General features: G+C 46.5%; 1 protein-coding gene across 3 annotated transcripts in view; it reads left to right on the forward strand.

Annotated features, from left to right (window-relative positions):
* Positions 1-13596, forward strand: part of EOGT (EGF domain specific O-linked N-acetylglucosamine transferase) — a 64004-nt gene that overhangs the window by 6443 nt on the left and 43965 nt on the right. For all 3 annotated transcript variants that reach the window (XM_036267416.1, XM_036267413.1, XM_036267415.1), the window contains exons 7-10: positions 95-189; positions 517-621; positions 4712-4818; positions 8109-8212. In XM_036267416.1, the coding sequence (XP_036123309.1) occupies positions 95-189; positions 517-621; positions 4712-4818; positions 8109-8212 (411 nt within the window). The remainder of the gene's footprint in view (positions 1-94; positions 190-516; positions 622-4711; positions 4819-8108; positions 8213-13596) is intronic.

Raw genomic sequence — 13596 nt, forward strand, 5'->3', positions numbered from 1 at the left:
ATTGTCAGCAAGTCTAGCAAGTTCAGGGGTGTCCTGGAAATGTTAACACTCAGGGTTTTTTTTTTTTTTTTCTCTTTTCTCAATCTTATTTTAGAGCGACTCGAGTCTGGTATGTTCCCGCTACCTTCAACATTGCAGGGCAACCAATCTCTACCTTGACTTAAGAAACATCAGGAGAAACCATGACAGGTACTGAAGTGGTGGATGTTGAAATCTAATGGAAATTCTGAGATGTTTTCAAGCCCAGAGATATGCCTTGGGGTTGCTTCCTGAGTTCATGGCAGCCAGGCTGGGGACAGGAGGAGGGTGGAGGACCATTGTGAAGCAGGGTTATGGGGGCATCAGCTCCCAATACCATTCTGCCACTGCTGTATACGTTAGAGATATCCCATTATAAAGAGTAAAATTCTGATGGAAAACTGAGTTTGGAAATTGGTAGTCCATTTTGGTTACAACCCAAGTACTTAAGTCTTGAAAAGACTTTCCCACTCAATTTAATGCTTTGTTGTTCACCAGATTTAAGGAAGATTTTGTCCAGACTGGTCAAATCGGAGGGCACTGTAAACTGGACAGCCGTGCATTGATGTCTGAAGGTCAGCGCAAAAGCCCTCTGCAGTCTTGGTGAGATTTTTTTTACTGTGTTTGTGAAGTATTTGCCTTTATTTCTGGCCCTTGCATATTTTTAGGGACTTTTAAGTGGAAAATTTCACTGCATTTGTGAATAACTTGGTGTGAGCTTCCAGGGAGTGACGGCTACAGAGCACAGCCACCAGCTATGCCTGAGTCAGACACATGTTCATAGAGATAGGACGCCCGGTACAGTGCTTACTGTTTGCTAACGAAAGGAAAAGTTAGTCCAAGATAGTGAATCTTTTTTTTAATCCTCACCCCAGGATATTTTTTCATTTATCTTCAGATAGAGTGGGAAGGAGGGAGAGAGAAGGAAAGAGAGGGAGAGAGAAACATCAGTATGAGAGAGACACATAGACTGGTTGCCTCCTGCATGACCCGACCAGGGCCGGGGACAGACCGCAATCGAGATATGTGCCCTTGAACCCGCACCTCTTTGTTCTACAGGCTGATGCTCTAACTGCTAAGCAAAACCAGCCAGGGCTGGGCAATACATTTTTAAAGAACTACACACTTATTGAAGTATGTACCAAGCATACAGAGAGGTGTCCAGTTTGGATTATGACCGAGTGAAGCTCCCTGTGTAATTCTGACCCAGGTCCAGTGTAGACCATCAGCAGCACCCAGGCTGTCTCCCAAGCACACCCTGTCCTCCTCTCCGAAGGGAAACACTGCCCTGACTTTCTACACCATTGGTCAGCTTTTTGAACTTTATGTAAATTGGGGGATACATGTCCATTTAAAACATTTTCTAAATTAAACTAGTTCTGTATTTATCAAGAAATTTACTGCCTCTAGAAATTAAGGAATTGGGGTAATTTAAAAAATTTTTTATTTTGAAATACTTTTAGACTCATAGAAGTTTAAAAACAGCACAAGGAGTTCCCACAAGGCTTTCCCGGTTCCTCTGTTCATGACCTCTTCCATAGCCTAGCACAGTGATCAAAACCAGGAAATTGGCCCTGGCCAGTTTGGCTCAGCGGTTAGAGCGTCGGCCTGCGGTCCGGAGAGACCCGGGTTCGGTTTCCGCTAAGGGCACGTACCTCGGTTGTAGTTTGTCCCCGGCCCTGGCTGGTTGTGCGGGTGGCAGCCACTCGATGTGTCCCTTCACATCGATGTTTCTCTCTCTCTCTCTCTCTTCCTCTCTCTTCCTCCCACTCTATCTGAACAAAAAATGGAAAAATGTCCTCGGGTGAGGATAAAACAAACAAAAAAACAAACAAACAAACAAAAAAACCCAGGAAATTGACATGGGTGCAGTATTAGTAATGAAAACATTTGGATTTGACATACTTTCATTGTTTTTGGAGGTATAGGTCTATGACATTTATATCACACCTACAACAGTCAAGACACAGAACTGTCCAGCATCCCAGAGAAACTCTAACGCCCTCCTTATAGTCAGTGGTTGTGGGAACACAATTCTGATGTGTGTGGGGTTGCCACACACCACCAAGCAACTCACTGAAAACACCTGTATGTCCTTCAGTACAGCTCAGTTCTGATACTGTTTCCCACAGGTGAAGGGCTCAGTCCCAAAAGGCTGCCTCCTCTTTAGGCCCAAACCCAAGGCCCCGTTGTGACATGAGCTGCTGACCAACCACCTATAGATTGGAGGTTCTAAAGGTCCCCTTCTTGGGTTCAGTTTGCTAGAGCAGCACAGAACTTCGAGGAACGTTTACTTGTGACGTTGTTCCGTGTAAAAGCATGTAGCTGGGGAACAGCAGGTGTTAGCACAGGCCAAGGTGCGGGGAAGGAGTGCAGAGTTCCCGTGTCCTCCAGGCACCCCAGTCTCCCCAAGTTTCTAAGTGCTCCCAACCCAGCAACTCCCCTTTTCCTTTTTCATGGAACTTCATTTTTTGGCTTTGCTGATGAAATCACTGACCACTGATTGATTCAAAGTCTAGCCTGTATTCCCTCCCCAGAGGTCAGGACATGGGACAGAAAATTTCAAACCTCTAATCATAGGGTTGGTTCTACTGGCAACCAGCCCCCAACTTTAACGGTAATCCAAAAGCTACCTCATTTACATAACAAAAGACACCTTTATGACTTTCAGGACCTCAGATCCCAAGGAATTTAGGAGCTCTGGGCCAGAAATGGGGATGAAGAACTAATGTTGTAATATTATTATAAATCACAGTATCACAAGTCACATAGGGTACTCTTATGCTAATTTTGGAGGTGAAACATTCATTCTAAGCAAATCCTTCAGGATAATACTCTATGTACATTTGTGTGGCATTGTGCAGCGTGCAATGCAGCATCTTCTCCCACGTAACCGCGTTTTTCAGTAGGAGTTTCTGTGTTCCTGGGTGGATTTTTAGTCCTAGTGCATTTTGATATCTGATTTCACATGGTAGTTTCCTAGGGTATATTTGTATTAATCATTTATTGCCATACAACAAAATATTCTAAAATATACTGTAGAGTATATTTGTATTCATTATCTATTGCTGTGTGGCAAATTACTCCAACATTGAGCAGCTTAAGACACCAAACATTCATCATGTCATGAAGGTTCTGATGGTCTGTATTTGGAGGCAGCATATCTGGGCTTTTTCTGGCTCAGGCGCTCTCAGGTCCCAGCTCAGTTATTGACCAGGGCTGTAGTGATCTCTAGATTTATCTGGGCCTATAGAGAATCTGCTCTAAGCTCACTGATGTTGTGGTAAGTTGACCTTAAACAAATAGACAACTTGCTATTCCTCTAGCAAAATATGTTTATTGGATATAATAACGAATCGCAATTAAGGACATGCAGTCTAATGGTGAACTGTGCCCAAGTCTAGAGAACAAAGCGAGGGACTTCATTTTATAGAGAAAAGGGGGATTTTAGATTGGTTGTTGTAAACAGAGAGCCCATTGGAGGAAACTGGGAGTTCAAAGTGTAGCAGCTTTTCATTGGCTGAGTTGTAGCCATCTTTCATTGTTTGAGAGAAGATCCTCCACCTTACTGAGGCAGTAGTAGCATAGAAAGACATCTTCCTGTGGAGATGTCTTCCTGTTGGGGTGATTGACCCTGAATGGTGGGGCATGAGAGCTCCCACTACAGGCTCCCCCCAATTCCAGTGTAATTGAGCTTCACACAGTTTCAGTTTCTGTCTGGTTATTGGTAGGAGGCATCATTTTTTGCCACGTGGGCTTCTTCCTAGTGCTACTCACAGCATGGCAGACAGGTTCCCCCAGAGAGCATGTAGTGAGAAAGAGAGTCAGACAGAGAGAGGCGGGGCCAGGGAGAGGAGGGGCCGGGGAGAGGCAGGGAGAGGGAGAAGCAGGGACAGCACTCCCCAGTCTCAGCAGTGACACCCTTCACTTCAGCCACACTTTGTTCAGTAGAAGTGCATCACTCAATCCAGCCCACACTCGAGGGGAGGGAATCAATTTCCACCTTTTGAAGGGAAAAATATCAAAGAATTGTGGACATATTTTTGAAACCATAGTATTTCACCATTGTGTGTGTTTTAAAAAGATCTACTTGATATTTGTTTTATATCAGATATGTTTTCAAAGAGGAAGTGTTACAAACGATCTTTAGGCTAACTTTAAATATCTCCCGTCCAATGCTGGTAATTGTCTTCTTTTATATGGGGGGGATTTGTGCCAAGTGGCTTCTAAGACGTTTTCCAAGAAAAAGACTTTTCTTTATTCTGAGAAGCTTAGCTGTCTGCTGTCCCCCGAGACACTCAATAACTCTTGGAATTCTAGGAATCCAAAAGCCCGTCACAGGAGAGCCTCTGGGGCAGTTACCTCTGAGCCTCATCCCGCTACAGGAGACTGTTTTGAATCTTTCCATTTTACTGATAGATTGTTTAGTTGACTCAGTGTATAAATTTCTTTTTTCTCTGGAAAGTTACCAGTGTATCTTGTGCTGAAATTTAAAATCATTTTTGTTCCTTGTCTCAACATTAAAATTGATAGCAAGTGATGTAAGTGGTCACAAGTTTGAGAAGTTCCACATGTCTTCCTAAGTGCCTGTTCTGGAAATGAAATCACCCTAATTAACAGATCTTAATTGCAGTGTTGCAGTAGGAGATTAAAGAGAATCAGTTTGAAAGTACCTCCCAATTCATGATTCCAGGTTTGCTGAACTCCAGAGCTATACTCAGCTCAGCTTCAGACCTATAGAAGATGCTCAGTGTGACATTGTTATTGAAAAACCAGCCTACTTCATGAAATTGGATGCAGGTGAGAAGTTAATTTCTCTATAATTTGTTTATTACTGAGGCTTGTTCCTTTTTTAAAATGTTTGTTTATTGATATTTGGAGAGAGGAAATGAGGGAGGGAGGGAGAGAGAGAGAGAGAGAGAGATTGATTGATTGATTGATTTATTGTTCCACTTATTCATGCATTTATTGGTGATTCTTGTATGTGTCGGACCAGGGAGCAGACCTGCGACCTTGGCGTGTGGTGACGACACTAACCAACTGAGCTGTTGCTAGGGCAGTGTCCGATTTGATGTATTATGTATGGCTTCCTATGACTTTTTGAGAAGTAGTATGACATGAAACAGTGGGTTTGCTTTCTGATTTCTCCTCTGAACAAGTGAACTTGTTTGAATTTCCGTTCATTTAATACCTTTGGTGTTTTAGAAGAAATCTGCATGTTTGTATCAGATGACTCAGTCAGAATGAAAGGTGAGAGAGAGAAGGTGTATGTTTACCTTTGTAACTAAATTTATCCCATCACCTTTCCCTAATCACTTGTTTTATTAGAACTTTCTGCAAAGTGAAAGCCATGTGCCCACTGCGGGCAGGAAAGGAGCTGCCTGTGACCTCGTGTGGCTAACTTCCTGAGGTCAGTTCCAAGGCTGAAGTGAACTTAACGTTCCTCTGGAAGTTAGCTTGCAGTAGATTCTTAGAGGGAAGCTGAAATTAGTGATTTCCCCATTCATACGGCTCCTCCCTTCGGGCTCAGCTTGCAAGCACAGCTCAGACTGTGAACTGGGCCTGCGGAGCCAGGCTGGGGCGCACGCGCTCCCTGTGAGAGGTGAGGTACGGGGCCCACCATGCCCAAGCTCACCAGGGGCTGCTCAGCGTGGCATTGGGAGCCCTCTGCCATAAATCTTTCAGAATTACTATGATTTTATTCATCATATTTTTATTTATTAATTTTTAAGATCTTTTGTTGTTGAAAGTATTACAGATGTTGCCCCTTCCCCCCCCACTGTCCCTCTCCTCCCCACTCCCATGCCTCTCCCGCCTTCCCCACACTGTTTATTGTCTATTGATCATATTTTTAATGTGCTCTACCTTCTTGAAGTCATAATTCTTGTATTACAAAGTATTAAGTTCAGAAATCAGACAAGTTTAAATTTTGGGAATAAGAGCAAGTAAAAATGCTGTTTGATGTCCTGACTCATTTTTAAAATATGAAAATTAAAAAGGGGCCGAGAAAACACCCATCTGTCTGCGGAAGGGTTGAACATGTGTGAACTGGTAAACGGATGATCTCCTGGGTGCAGTAATGTAGCTCAAGGGGAGTATCTGGCCAGGGTACTTGCCAGCTCTTTCCTGTATTCACAGTTCTACACTTGTCTCCTAACTTATGCTGTCTTCCAGGTTTTTATATATATATATATATATATGTATATATATATATATGTATATATATATATATATATTTTTTCATTTAAGTTAGTTTACTTTTTATTTGTTGTTTTTTTTGAAGTCATTCTTTTAAAAAATTTTTTTTCTTTATTGATTTTAGAGAGAGGAAGTGAGAGGGAGAGAGAAATGGGAACATCGATGAGAGAGAACATCGATCGGCTGCCTCCTGCATTCCCCCCCTGGGGATCAGCCCGCAACCTGGGCATGTGCCCTGACCCGGAATCGAACCAGTGACCTCTTGGTGCAGGGTCGAAGCTCAACCACTGAGCCACATTGGCCGGGTGTATTTTTTTAATTTGTTGATCCATTTCTTTTCCCCCATTTTTGTTGAATTGATTGGGGTGACATGTTATCAACGTTCTGCGGGGTTCAGGTGCATTGCACTGTGTGTTCCCAGGTTTCCTTGTCATGGTAACTCTTACCTGGAAGGAACGAGCGTGCTGGAGAACGGACTCATGATGCACATTTCTTGAGGACAGAGCTCCCTTTTGTCCCTCATTAGGGGCCTCCTAGCAGGCTGCTCGGTGCCGGCTGCGCTTACTGTCCCTGCTCTGCGCACTGTCCCTGCTGCGCTTACTGTCCCTGCTCTGCGCACTGTCCCTGCTGCGCGCACTGTCCCTGCTCTGCGCACTGACCCTGCTCTGCGCACCGTCCCTGCTCTGCGCCTGCTGACAAACTGACAAACGCCAGAGAGCAGTGTGTGCACGGGGCCTGGGGAAGGGTCTGCTGGGAAAGAAGCTTCTTTTTCTTGTTCATTTGAAAACATAACATTGGCCCAGAACTCTGCAGGTGAGAACAGGAGCCCCTCCCGACGTCCATCCAAATCTCTGGTCTAAAAAGAACTGGGTTTTAACTCCTTTTCTGGCACAGTGTGGTTATTCACTGTGGGATGAAGTCGGACTAGTTCATGATTTCTGCTTTTGAGAGTCACTGTTCTTGTAATAAACCTTTCTCCTGCTTTAAGGTGCATGTTTTACAGGTCAGTTCCTGGAGCGCCCTCCTGTGTGGATTGCTCATTTGCAGGTTGCATACTAGGTCCTGCACCCCTGAGCTGGTGGCGGGAGTGCTTGGTTTCTTGTTAGCTATGGCCTTGGGGCTCTTGTTCCTCCCCCGCCTGTCCCCCAGCACAGGCCAGCGGGTCTTCTCGTTTCCCTGTGTGCCAGGCCCTAGCTGGGAAGTGTTGGGTCATCTCTGACTTTGTCCCAACAACTGGCACCTCAGTGGAATGGTTTCCTGTTTCTAGTCGAGAAGCTCAGGGGCTGAAGGAACGTCTCTGAAACTGCGGCTCCTGAACGGCCGCGCAGGATTCAGCCCACCTCTCTGATTCCACGGGTCACGCTCCTTCAGGGGGCACGAGACGTTCAGCCTTGTGAACAGCAGTAGGCTGGTGCTCCCCAAGAAGCCTGCTGTCAGTGGCGATCAAGCAGGAAAAGAGAGACTGGAATGAAAAGCTGCCAACACGTTCGCAGTGCTGTGTTTTTGATCCTTCTGTGATGAACAGCTGTTGCCCAATTTGTTTTTAAAAAATAAATGATCCTAAAAAAATCACAATTGTTCTTTATGGTCCTATAGTTTTACCCAATTCTGAGCGAAATAGACTTCTGTTCTTTTTCTCTGGAACCTAATGATGACTTGTTCCTTAGTGTACCTGGGAAAATGTACTCCTGACTTCTAAACAACCGATTTTAAAGTGAGTATTTCAACCCAGTCAGTCTGTAAATTGAGGATTATTTGAGTATAGATCCTTTCATGCCTGGAAAAACTCTTTTTTCTCATGTATTTCAGCTAAAAATAGATGGAGTGGAATAAAAATCGTCCGATCACATGTTCTCGAGTTCATTAACTTGGATTATTTTTTCTGATGCTAGGTGTCAACATGTACCACCACTTCTGTGACTTCCTCAACCTCTACATCACTCAGCACGTGAGCAACTCCTTCAGCACTGACGTGTACATCGTGATGTGGGACACGGTGAGTAGGCTGCTCTCTCCAGCTCTGTCCTCGCTCCGCAAGCCTGTGGCTCCCATGTGGTGAAGGGAACTTTCTAAACACCCACATTTAAATGCACACACGCACACGTTCAGATGAGTGAGAGCGTGTCTGTGTGCAATGCTGTGTACATAGACAGGTGGCCGGATCCAGAGGTAGGTTTATACCTCAGCTGTGGGAACGTGAGAGGGGGTCAGTGGAAGGTTTTCTCCCCCTTTGCGCAGCTGGAGCTCCAAAGACCACAAACCAGTACTTACTGTTCCCTGAGACACACAGAGGAGACTCATCCCTGACTGTGTCCTGCGCGTGACCACGTGGGGGAGCTCGCCTCTGCTGACAGCGTGGCCTTGTCATTGCCGTCACTTTGCTCATGTGCAGCTCCTGGTGTCCCCTGCTCCCTGACAGCCGTGCTGTGTGGATGAGCTCACCGCACAGGGCGAGTCCTCGATGTGCGCGTGGGCACCACACCTGCTGTTTGCTGCTTGTTTTTAATGCTGTCTCTGTCCTTCCCTCTTTTCCTGCCTCTTCCCTGGCTTCCCTGTGTCTTTCCATACTGGCCCCTCCCCCGCCACGGGAGCTCTCAGGAGTTGTTCCAGTGTCCTAGCTGTGAAGTGGACAGTTCCAGTCCCTACCTGAGTGTCATTGTGAGAATAAACCACATAGTTAGTGTGTGAATGGTCACAGTGCCTGACACACAGCTCGTGTGCTCTCACTGTGACTGTGACACACTCATGGTGGGAACCTGTGGTTTGTGTCACACACACGAGAGGCTGCCTACCTGGGACATGGGAGTACCCACCTAGAAATTACCTGCGGTTCAACCACACATGCCAACTCTCCTCGGCCCCTGCGGCCCGAGTCTTCAGCGCGCTCGTGGGGGATCCCCAGCAGCTGGCCGGCAGCGCCAGGCACTGCTGCTGGGAGGGGTCTTTCCGGCAGCCGGCACAGCTCAGGTGCCAGGAGAGGGGATGCCCGCGGGGCACGGACAGGTGCCTCATCGCCACAGGATGTCCTGGGGCAGCTGCATTGCAAAGCCTCCAGGAGCCCACAAGAGAGACGACCAGTTCCAAGAGCAAGCATCTTACGTCATGAGCCATGTCACCTGGAGCACAGCTGACACACGCTGTCTTCATTCCCAGAATGCAGAGCAGCCGGTGGACAGCAGGTCCATTGCTTGGGCAGAAGGGAATCGTTGTGCTAACACTTTGTCCCTTATAGGAAGATCAGAGTCAAGTATGTGGGGATGTTTTATTGTCACACTTCTGAGACCAGCTGTGTGTCCAGAAGGTGATGAAAGTGGGCTCTCAGCTGTGGCTGGGGGTCCTGACTGCTTCTCCCAGCCTCGGCTGTGTGCTGTGTGCTTTCTTTCTGGAGTGGATTGACATTATCCTTGTCTTCCTCTTTTCCTGTCACCACATACTTCTTTCTTGAAAATGTTTCTGTGAGCACAGGGAACGAATTGCTTTCTTTACCTCTTTTGTGACAGCTTAGAGGCCACGGTCACTGGCCGTCAGCTGCCCTGACGATGAATCACGGTTGTGGTACTTCTTAAAGATGCCCCCGATGTTCTCTCATTTCATACTCACAACCTTCTGTGCACAGGGTCACAGCAGCTAATTTCTCAGATGAGGAAGTCCGGGCTCTGAGCAGCAGAGACTGTCCTCTGATAACACAGTCAGTGGGGTGGAGTCAGCTTTCCTGGGGGGCTGGCCGACTCTGGATGTGCACCCAAAACCACAGTGCTTTATCCTCGCCCTAGAGTTCCCTGCAGAACCTGTGACACGGATGGGACGTTCTCCACACACTTCCCAGAGCTCCCTCTGCCTTGCTGGGGGCTTGCCCATGTCTCCTCCGTGCTGAGTGGAGTGGGGTGGCCCCTCCCACCGCTTTCTCTGTGTGCTGCTCAGCCGCCAGAGCTCCGGGTCCCTCAGGTTCTTGGGCTGTGGACGGGCTGGTCTGGGCAGGCAGGTGCGATTTCGTTCAGGAGGTTGGAGCCCTGTGTTGCCTCCCTCCTTGGCTGCTGTCTGTGCGTCCATTTTAAACCTGTGTTGTGGGTCAGAGAGGCCTTTGCCAGCTGCTCATTCAGCCTCAGGACAGGATGTGCTGGGCTGCTCCGGCCCTGAGGCCCGCGGGGTGCTGCAGGCGGTGTGGACACCGCGCTAAGGTGATGTGTGGCTGCTGACGCTGCTCTTTGGCTGGTAAGGCCTCGAACGAAGCAGCATTGTGACCCTAGGCTGCCTGTGACCCGAAGCCTGACCACGGGCAGTGCTGCCTCTGAGCCAGTCCTGAGGGCCTCGCACGAGCTGTGTGCCCTGGGGCAGGGCAGGGTCCTGGCGGGGGCTGCAGTTCAGAGCTTACTGACCTTCACAGACTGTTTCCCAAAAAAGCCTATGAGGCCTTCCCTGTTGTCCTTGCAGAATTTATCAGCATGGCCTGTCCCTTCAGCACGTGGCTTCCAGGTGGGGTGGGTGAGGCAGCTTTGCGAGATGCACCGAGGGTCCCTTCTGCAGAAGAATCCCGGGCACAGCAGGCGGACCTTAAGAACAGAATGAAGAAAGGGGACGTTACTGCAGGCTTTCAATAGTTTCTTGTGCTGAGAAGCAATACTGCTTTATTATTTTTTTAAATTATGCAAGTAACACCTGGTTATGATGAGTTCTGACACCCAGAAGAAAGTTACGATAAATGCTTCCTCTGCTCCAGTTCCATTCCCCTTAGGTAACTGCAGTTCACCTGTGCGAGAGCCTTGTGAGGATTTGTATTTGAATAAGTGTAAGTGTGTCCTTATGGAAGTATGCTCTCGCTGATACTGTTGACTTCATGTTGAGGACACCTTTCCCTCAGGACATGGAAGGCTGTCATTTTTATTGGTGTTCTGTTGGGTGGGGCCTCTGCACGCGTGGGTCTCTGTCCCCACCTGGATCGCCTGTCCTTTGTTTCCAGTTCTTTGCTATTTACTGAAATGCTGGAGTGAGCGTTCATCTTCTGTACCTGTCTGTACCCTGCACCCCGGCATGCCGGAGGACAGCCTCCTAGCAGGAGGTTCTGTCATCGGTCATGTGCACTTTTGAGGCTGAGACACAGCAGGGCACGTCACGCTCTTTTTAGGGATATCCACAGAGTCTTCACTGTGAGCCGGAGGAAGGCCCTCTGTTGCCATGGCAGATCATTTGAATTTGAGGAATGTGGAGAAGAAGCTTCTACAGGTGGTCGTTACTGAGTATTACACGATTTCCTTGAAAAGGACATTTCTCAGGAATAGTATATTATTACATTTTCTTTTCAAAGTATCTTATTTAATCTGAAGTATTTCATCTCAAGAAACTGTCTGCTCAGTCCCCCACCTTTTTTTTTAGTAATCCTAACCTGAGGATATTTTTCTATTGATTTTAGATAGAGTGGAAGGGAAGGAGGGACAGAGAGAAACATTGATATGAGAGAGACACATCGATTGGTTTCCTCTTGCATGACCTTGACCAGGGCCGGGGATCAAACCAGCAACTCAGTTCCATGCCTCTGGGTGGGAATGGAACCCACGACCCTCGCATCTGCTGGCCGACTCTACCTGCCGAGCCACAACGGTCAGGGCTCTAGTCACTCTTTTTTTTGTTAATTCTCACCAGATAATATTTTTCTATAGATTTTTTTTTTTTTTTTTTTAGATACAGTGGAAAATTAATGAAAAAATATCCTTGGGTGAAGACGAACAATAACCGGGAAATCAGATGCTGTGATACATGTACTGGAAAGGACTAGTTCCCTCCGAGAGGCGGCCGCCCCGCACAGGTTATGACATGGAGTCTCGAGCCAAGCAGCTGGGTTCATCCCGGCCCTGCAAACACACCAGCTCCACAGTTTAGGCAGATTACTTAGATTTGTGTCTCAGTTTCCTCATCTGTAAAAAGGGGGTAATCATATAAAATAGCACATTAATTTGTGGGGTGGTTTAATGTGTTAATGTCAAGTGCTTAGAACAGTGCCTGGGACTCCGGAACATACAAGATGCTATTATTATTATTATTTCTCTTATTAGTAATGTTAATGGGAAATTGTCACATTACTCAGTCAATAGGTAGATCATTTCAGAGTTACACACATTATATATAGCTTTTTATTTTATTTTCTTAAATCCTCACCCAAGGATATGTTTCCATTTATCTTCAGATAGAGTGGGAGGGAGTGGTAGACAGAGAGAGAGAGAGAGAGAGAGAGAGAGAGAGAGGAACATTGATGTGAGAGAGACACATCCATTGGTCGCCTCCAGCATGACCCCTGACCGGGGACCTAACCGCAACAGAGATATGTGCCCTTGACTGAGATTGAACCCACGACTCTTTGGTCCAGGGGCCAGTGTTCTAACTGCTGAAAGTAGCCAAGGCACATACATTTTATACATATATATACACACACACACACACACACACATTTTTTTTATCCTCGCCCGAGAACATTTTTTCATTTTTTGTTCAGAAAGAGTAAAGAGTAGGAGGGAGAGAGGAAGAGAGAGAGGGAGAGAAACATTGACGTGAAAGGGGCACATTGAGTGGCTGCCACCCACACAACCCAACCAGGGCCGGGGACAAACTGCAACCGAGGTACGTGCCCTTAGCGGGAACCAAACCCAGGTCTCTCTGGACCACAGGCCAATTCTCTAACCGCTGAGCCAGGGCCACACGTTGTATTTTTGATGTTAAAACTGTTCAAGGCATTTTTCTTGCTCTGAAATTTCTTTCAGAGCAAGAAAATCCCAAATGGTTTTGTTCAGTAAGTATATTGGTGTGCATACAAATGGTGGTGTGTGCCTGTGTTGTGTGTATGTGTAACTTGGATAGAAAACTCACAGGGAAAAAGCCCCCAACAAGTGCAGTTTCAGACATGAAAATACAAAGGGCTAGGATGGACAAACAAACCACTTTTAGCAGACTGATTATAATTGTGGTGATTATTTGTGATGATATTATATCAGATTAGGCCCAAGGTGAAAATCCATTTTTCTTTTTATGTTTTTAAATTAATCTTTATTGTTGACAGTATTATAGATGTCCTCCTTTTTCCCCACATTGACACCCTTCCTCCTGCTCCCGTTCCCCTTGCCTTCACCACCCTGTTGTCTGTGTCCATGGGTTGTGCATATGCATATAGCTTCTTTGGTTTATCTCTTACCCCCCTCCCCTTCTCTCTGAGGTTTGTCAGTCTGTTCCCTACTTCCATGTCGCTTTATATATTTTGTTCATCAGCTTATTTTGTTCATTATATTCCACAAATAAGTGAGATCATGTGATACTTGTCTTTCTCTAACTGGCATATTTTGCTTCGCATAATGCTCTCCAGGTCCCTCAATGCCTTCTCATAGGATAAGTATAGTG

This window comes from Molossus molossus, unplaced genomic scaffold, assembly GCF_014108415.1.
Source record: "Molossus molossus isolate mMolMol1 unplaced genomic scaffold, mMolMol1.p scaffold_m16_p_18, whole genome shotgun sequence".
Taxonomy (NCBI): domain Eukaryota; kingdom Metazoa; phylum Chordata; class Mammalia; order Chiroptera; family Molossidae; genus Molossus; species Molossus molossus.